The 8,132-nt window shown below is 49.6% G+C and overlaps 1 protein-coding gene across 1 annotated transcript in view; it reads left to right on the forward strand.

Moving 5' to 3' along the window:
* The window catches only part of LOC106721966 (immunoglobulin lambda-1 light chain-like), a 14,640-nt gene extending 8,650 nt beyond the window's left edge, over positions 1-5,990 (forward strand). Inside the window, 1 exon segment of the mRNA XM_025199295.1 lies at positions 5,527-5,990. Coding sequence (XP_025055080.1) covers positions 5,527-5,990 — 464 coding nt within the window.
* Positions 5,991-8,132: the final 2,142 nt, after the last annotated feature.

Here is an 8,132-nt window from a genome sequence, read left to right on the forward strand (position 1 = left end):
TCCTGGTTTTCTCTGATTTAAAAAAAAAATCCCCAATTTTTGGTTAAAAAAAAGTAATCCTAAATCCACATTTTTCCATGATTAAAATGAAAAACCGTTATATATATATAAATATATCTATCTGCTATTGCCCTTTGCTTATCACTGTCTCCTTAGACAAAACCATTTTGTTATTCTGGGGAGCAATCTCCAAATATCTCTTCTTTAGAATTTGCTCAAGTGTCTCTTGGAAGGAAACAGGGGTTTAGGTTGTAGCCGTGCTGGTCTAAGGCCATAGGCAGACAAGGTCCCTTGGGTGAATTTGAGATCTTTTATTAGACCAACCCAAATAGTTGGAGAATAGTTATTAAGGAAGCTTTCAGGTTCAAAAACCCTTTGTCAGGCTAAGGAAGTTTCAGCAGTTGGTGTGTGCTCTTCCTGGATGGAAGGAAAAACGCTAAAAGCTGCTGTGAAAGAAAAGGCACTGAGTGAAGTCAACTGGAGGCCACCTGGAGATTGTAACCAGGAGCTGACATGCTTTTGGATTTTGCTGTAGTGCAGTGTAAGAATCTGGGCAGTGGCGGGTGCCGTGCTCTTGAACAAGAGCGATGGATCGTTTCCAAAGACATAAATGAGTTGCTCATTATGCAATTTCAACTCTGCACAGCTCTACTCAGAGATCTCCTCATCAGCTCCCTCCTGCAGACAAAATGTGCGTGGCAGCTGTGAGATCTAGCCGTATAGGATTCTGTCTAAGTACATTGTAACTGGGGAGTTGTTGGGTAGAACAAGCTTCTAGTGATCACCATCCTGATGTGTATTTCTTTGATCACTCGCCCTCACCAGGCAAAGTCCAGGCCTCTCACCCCCACCACACAAAGGAGCTCCCTTTGCAATGATCCCAGAGCTTCATGTGGCATGGGTCAGCCTTCGGTGTGAGTAGTTTTCAGGACAGATACAGTTTCCCCTCAACCTGCTGACATGAGCCTCAAGGCCTTCTCTGTTCTCAAGGTGATGGGGTGACACTGGGGCTAGGAAGAGGAATCTAGAAGAGCTAGATAAACAGAAAGTCAGTTCTATTTATTGTGTGCAGCTTGGATTTCACTGCATAGCATCATACCCCTTCTTAGCTGCTCCTCTAGTCTAGTGGGCCACCAGGGTACCAGTGACAAACTCCTGCTTACATGTGTTAGCTAAGGATCAAAACAGGCTTGTTTCATAGGTTCAGTGCAATGACAAGGGGCCACCACTGTAAGTGTGTGGGGACCGTGATAGCTGAAAAGGCTGCCTCTTAAACAGGTCATTGTAACCATTTATCCTGAAATGTGCACCCACGCTATAGGAACACAGTCCAGAGCAGGGCAGGTTTCCCATGTCAAGCTGTTTTGGTACTGAGCCTACCACCAAGGTCCATGGACGTGAGGCACATTGATGGGAGGGAGAAGCCGTGCAGGACTGGAACACATCGCTTCAGGGCCTGGCCACGGAGCTGGACAGGACCACGGGTACTCAACCGGGGGTGCAGGGGTGGGCTGGCTCCCTGCCATTGCATGCACTCCTGGAGGAGCAGAGGGGAAAGTGCTCCCCCGACCTGTCTGTGGGGTGGGGGGTGGGTGCGGGCTGCCTGCTGCAGGCTCGAGTTTTCTGCCCTGCTGCCCTCCCCAGGGGCCTGGACCCAGTGTGGCAGGGCAGAGCAGGGATGGGCAGGGGAGCTCCTTGCTTCCCTGAGCCCTGCGCTGCCCTGGTGAGGCATGTGCTGCCCGCGCAGCAGTAGTAGGGCAGAGGCATGCAGTTGTGCCCCAAGCTGCTGCTGGGTGGGCAGGGGATGCCTTGCTAGGGCAGTGCAAGGGCTTGCAACAGCAGGGAGCTTTCCCGCTTGGCCCTGCTATGCTGGGTCCTTCCTGCTGGGTGGTGGAGGCCCTGGGAAGTGGGCAGCAGGGTGGGTAGCCCAAACGTGCAGGAGGTGGCCTGACCCCCCGCTTCCACCCCATGGACGCTGCTGTAGCCATGCCTCCCATCAGCTGCTGTGGGGGGCAGGGGGTGCGGACTCCGGTCCCTGGCCCCACAGTCCTGGAAGCTGTTGGCCTCCTCTGGCACGACTTGGTGGTGGCGGGGGGCTGTGAGAGCCACCAGCAGGGCCAGGGGGCTGTGGCTTGGGAGTGAGGGGTCTGGACCTGTGTTCAGTGAGCTAAGAAGGCAGGGGGAAGCTCTGATTTTCCATGATAAAAAACCCAAAATCAAATGCCAAAATGTATAAGTATTTAGAATTGATTTTATTCAAGTGACTGAGGCAGTGGTAGGCTTCCAAATTGCTTAAAATTGTAAATATATCAAGAAAACATTGTGTTCAATTGATACATATATATAGTGGCATTTCATTTTAATCGGGGTCTTCAGGATTTTATCAGAGAATTTGTGATTTTTGAACAGAGAAAACCAGGATCCCTGCATATGAGTAATTACTTGTATTCCTTTAATGTCTAGGAGCCCTAATAAGGGACCAGCAGCCCATGAGAACTGAGACAGAAACCAGAGGTTTAGGAGGATAATGATAGAAATAGGCCACTTATTCCACTGGTAAATAGCACCACCTCTGAGATGCAAAAAGCTCTGCAGCTTTCCCCGCAAGAGGAGCTCACTGGATTGCCCTACACACTCCCTGCACTGCTGCAAGGGGGATGTCCAGAGGCTTGTGATACTCTGCTCTAGAAGGACTTCAAAGGTTAAACCCCCTGCATAGCCAGAGAGGCTCAGCAGGTGTCTGGCTCCCTTGCAAGGAGTGTGGGAAATTAGGACCTGGCTGGATTCAGCTGGAGCTAATTGGTTGTTAGTGGGGAACAGGCAGTATAAGAAGGGAGAGCAAGAGCTGTTCTGTTTCTGCCAGTTGGGGTTAGGGTAAGTTAGGAGCCTCAGCTCTTCCACAGTGAGGAGAGCACGGAAAGTCAAGCTTCTTGGCAGCAAAACCCACTTAGGACTTTATTAAGAAGCAGAATCAGCAGTGACTAGAAAATCAATAGAGGAAATATGGGCTGTCTTGTCCTGGGTGCTCATTCACAAGAAGCTGTGCTCTTTCCATGTGGAGTTGTTACCCCAGTGCTATAGTCTGCCTTCCACGGCAGGTGACCTTAATGGATGGGGAGAGACTGCTACAGGGATCTCCAGGCAGGGATTAGTGTGTTGATTAGACCAAAGGGATCTGGGCAGGGTTGAACCCATGTACTATGTTGCATAGCGTATGCATGTACACATGCATCACTCACGCTCACTCAGAGATGACTTTTTCTTGTCTTAAAAAGAAACCTCTTTTTGTTCAGGAGAGCCTTTTGTTTCTCTTCATAGTTTTCAGTGTAGAGGCAGAGATTTCCTGGAGACAACATCCTATGGTCAAAAACTATAATCAGGGCAGCTGGCAAGAAGAGGACTTGTCCCCTGGACTGTAGCATCTGCTTTTGTTCTCAGCAGCAGAAACCTCCAGACTCAGTGGCAGCGGCAGCACCACCTAAACCACTCTCTCTGCTTAGGGTCAATGAAGTTTACTAAAAAAAAAAAAAAAAAAAAAAAAACCAGGTCAGCAAATTTTGCAGTTGTCCAGGTGGCCAGTAGATGCTGTGGAAGATAAATGGGTTTCTGTTATCCATGCTCTTAGGGCTTTGTGGAAAATAAGCAGATTTCCAAAAACAGCTGAATGGAGAAGAGAGAATGAAAAGAGATGCCACAGCAAAGGAGTTTGGGTGAAAGAGTCCTAGATAGGGTGGTCATCATAGAGGATGGTCCAGTTGTCTTCGGACCCCTATTGATATGAAACAGGACACCTTCATGTCCTCTCTTTTTTTTTGTGAAGAGAAAAATACAGGCCATAAAGGCGTTGGGTTTCCTATCAATAGACAACAGAGTAGCAGAAAATGGGAATGTCCTCTATGATGGCCATCCTAGTCTTGGAGCAAACTGCAGGCACAACATTACCCCTTACTCCCCCATGGCCACTTCCCCTGAGTAGTTTCTCTTCTTACTGAGGTTATTGAAAACCTGTGGGAGTAGGTGCTTTTTGCATGAATTGATGTGGCAGGACTGAGCAATACTCAAGCTGAAGAGAGTGTATTTATGGAGATCCAAAAAAAAAATAAAAATCCATTGTCCATAGTATTGGGAACATGAGACACTGCCCCAGATGAAAAGTAGTGTTATTAAGTCACTCCGAAATGTTGCATCTGATCAAGCAACCTGAGACAGCGTTATCATAAAACGTTCTGCAGGAGGACTGTGTGTTAGAAACCATGCCCTCGTCCTGTAACCCCCTGTGTGTACTAAACTAAGAATTTGCTTCTCCTGTTGAGACAGTGGGAACCAGCCTTTGTGACTATAGGGGTTAATGGCTCATTTAAAAAAACAAAACAACAAAAAAAACCCCTCTTTCAGCAATAAGCATGCCCTGAACCAAATCACCTGGTTTGGGGCAGGTGATTTTTCTTGACAAACCCCCCAGATGGCATCCACAGAGTCCAGAATAAAAGCACAGTGTGCAGGAGGTCACTTTGGCTTGCTTGTTTTTGAACCAGCCCAGGGCTCATGAGCAAAGGCTTCCTCCAGGATTTCCTTACAAGAGGCATGAAAGGTCCTGGGGCCAATGACCACCAAGGCTGCTACGTCAGATAGCAGCCAAACAGCAGCTTCTGATTTTTGTTTGGCTGGGGTAGGGGAGATTTTCCTCTGCAGCTCCCTGCTAGTGAAGCCGGCCACCACTGACCCAGCCAGCTCACCCGAGTTCACAGGATAACTTTGACCACTATGTGGACAGAGTCAGCATCTTTCTCAGTGGAAGGGACAGCATCTTCCCCAGTCCTCCCAACACCTATCCCTTCATTATGTCATGTCACTGGAAGGAGCAGAACTGCTGCACACAAGGAGGACAGTGCAGGCAGCCCATGTCTGCCATAGGGGCCAGGGATCAACAAATGCCACCGCCGGCACCACAACGGATCGTTGGTGCTCTTGGCTGAGTGCCCTGTCCTCAGCAGTGACTTCTGTCTAGTGTCCCTGGGTCCAGTGAGCTCCTTCCCCAGTGTTAACTGCAACTACTGAATACAGCACCTGTGGGGAGTTTAATAGGAAAAGTTTTGAAAGCTGATGAGAGCAGCAGGTAAGGCCAACAGCAGCTACTGCCCCTTCTAGGCAAACCTGGGATGCATGTGGGGCGGGTGCTGATGAACTGGCGGGTTAGCTGGACACAGCCAGAACCTCCAGATCTGCATTCAGGACATCTCCTCCCATCACATGGTTTTATAAAGGGAGCTGAGAGTGTCCAGTGGAGTCCACAGTCCCCTCTTGCTGTGTCTGCTGCTTCCAGGATGGCTGGGGTCACAGGTGCTGGTAGCTTGTTGGGCAGTAAATACAACAGCATGATTGAATAGCATGTGAGTGTGCATGGCATGCACATGCGCGCGCGCGCACACGCACACGCACACGCACACGCACACGCACACACACACACACACACACACAGAGCTTTCCAAGTTACTGTCATGAACTGTGGTTCTGCTTGGTTTTCAGGTTCCACCTACCAGTTCACTTTGACTCAGCCATCCAGCGTGTCACTGGCTCTAATACAAACTGTCAAACTGGCACGTGTTACAAGCAGTGGAAGCAGCATCGCTGATCATATCGTACGCTGGTACCAGCAGAAGCCGGGGGAGAAGCCAAGATACCTGCTGTATCACAGGGATGAGTCTACAAATCACAAAGGCTCTGGGGTCCCCGATTGGTTCGCAGCTTCTAAAAACTCTTCCATGAACACCTGCTTCTTAATCATTGCCCCGGTTCAAACAGAGGATGAGGCTGAGTACTATTGCTCTGGCTGGGATGATTTCTCTAAGCAATTCAGAGTAGAAGAGCTGCACGAAGTGGAGGAACAAAAACTCATCCTCACCCTGGCTGCCAGTCCCTGGAGCCCACCTGCACTGCTCCTGTCATGGGCCGTGAGCTGGTCATGCCTTCTGCCAGCTGTGTTAGTGTGAGTCACAGTCCTAACACTTTCATGGTTCAAGCAAGCCAGTCCCTTATGTAGAGTTGTTCTTTAACACAAAAGGCTCAGGTCCCTCTGCCCAACAACAGCAACAAAACGACATTGCCTCTCTTGGTTCAGGCCACACATGTTCTCCAGCCTCTCTCAGCAGCAGCAACCACCTCCTTCAGCCTCCCTTTCTTTCTGAGCTTAGAGACCTGTCTAAAACGTGCCAGCTGAGAGTCTGCCCAGGGATCTGTCATTGCCAAGCAAGGCTCACAGCCCCTTCTGGATCCTTAAAGGATCTCTTCCCCCTGTCACGCAGCTATCCTGTAGAGCTACTAGTTTCAGGCTCAGCACAGTCTCCAGTTCCTCTCAGCTCTCACAGCCTGGCAGCTGCTGGCTTTTCTGGCTGCAGATGTCACCTGCCTTCCGACTGAAACCCAGCACCCCAGGGGACAGACCGAGGCCCCAGATGTACGTGTGTCTGTACCACTAGTGACAGGGTCTCGGCTTACCGCCCCTGGAGTGCCCATGGGCCTGTTCTGCTGTCAGCATTACAGTGTGATAGGAGATCAACAGTAGGTTGTGACTGAAGGGTGTTTGGTGCATTTAGGAGATTTCCAGCTCCAGACCATAGTTCCCCTGATTTTTGTGCAGAATGGACTTTTCTGTTCATCCTGTCTGACATCCTGAGTAACACAAGACCTAGCGTTTCACCCAGGAATTCCTGCATGTGGCTGAACTGGGCCATTTCTTTCAGAGACCCCCAGTCCTGATTCAAACACTCCAAGTGGGGAAGGATTTATGTTGCACTTGTTAATCCCTTGCAGAGACCTCTTCTTCATGGTTAATGATAACAGGATTTCCCATTTGAACTTTCCCCACCTTGCCTTGCAGCCAGTGCATCTTGGTAGCCTTGGTCTGTTCAGTGAGAGAGCCCTGAGTGTCAGCTGGGATCCAGTGATCTCTTGGTCCTTGCTCTGATAAGCCAAACACATTGGGCTTCTTTTCTCATTCTCTGTAAGGTGTGCTTGCTAGTAGGGCTGTGCAAAATTTCACCATCAGTTTCATTTTGATGCTGTTTTGACTCATTTCAAGCTCGAAACAGCAAAATCAAAGCGAAACAGAGAGCTTCAAAACAGCCTCAAAACAAAACAAGGCCAGTCAAAATGTTTTGAAATTTTTGAAACATTTCAAGTTTTGAAGCTCAAGCTGGGCTTTCCTTCAGGGAAACAGAATTTAAAGCAAGGATAGGTTGGGGGAAGTGGGGAAGGAGCGCTCTGATACTGACTGTAGCTGGGCAGTGACTGTCATCCTTCCCTGAGGTCCCTTCCAATCCCAGTGCTCTGGGGGAGAGATGGACAAACTGCACAACAGGCAGCACTGTTTGAACGGCCCTGCTTTCTGCCTTGGTGTCTGTTGAGTGGGGGCACATCTTAACACATGCAGTGTCACTCACCCATGTCACGAGTTTTGCCTATCAGCAGCTAGAGGTGCAGGGCCCCAGAACCCAGACTCCCCCTGCGCCTATCTCTTTGAAATCTGGCAGGCTTTGTGGCCTCTGCAGACACTAGCAAGCCTGCAGTTTTGACCCCGCTGTGGCTTAACACACACATGTGACATGACATTTTTGCTTTCAAGACCTTGAGGTGCATATTCCCTGAACACCTGCACCTATCTCCTTGAAACTTGGCAGGCTTCATGCACTCAGAAGTGGCTACCATTCCTGCAAGTTTCTTTCCAATCAGGCCAGAAATGACAAAGTTATAGGCTGCTTCGAGCTTCCCCATTATAGCCTACGGGCGAAACGTTGAAATAGCGTCGAAACGGAGAAACTGTTTTAACGAAACGAACCGGAACAGCAGTTTCAAATCGAAATGAAATTCAAAACGGAATGCTGTTCTGTTGAAACTCAAGTCGAAACAGAACGGTGCCATTTCACAGAGCCCTGTTTTCTAGAGCTGTACGAGCTCAGCGCTTCTCAGGATCTGTCCCATTGGGTGCCCTGGCTGTATGTCATATGTCATAGGCGACTGGTAGGGAGTGCATGGGGGTGCATGTCTCCCCCCCCCGATGGGCCCAGTGACCCTGTGATGGCTGACACGGATGCTGTCGGTGGGGCTGGTGCCCTCCCTGACAGGGCCACCGCCAT

The sequence above is a fragment of the Alligator sinensis genome, unplaced genomic scaffold, assembly GCF_000455745.1.
Source record: "Alligator sinensis unplaced genomic scaffold, ASM45574v1 scaffold505_1, whole genome shotgun sequence".
NCBI classification, from domain to species: Eukaryota; Metazoa; Chordata; order Crocodylia; family Alligatoridae; genus Alligator; species Alligator sinensis.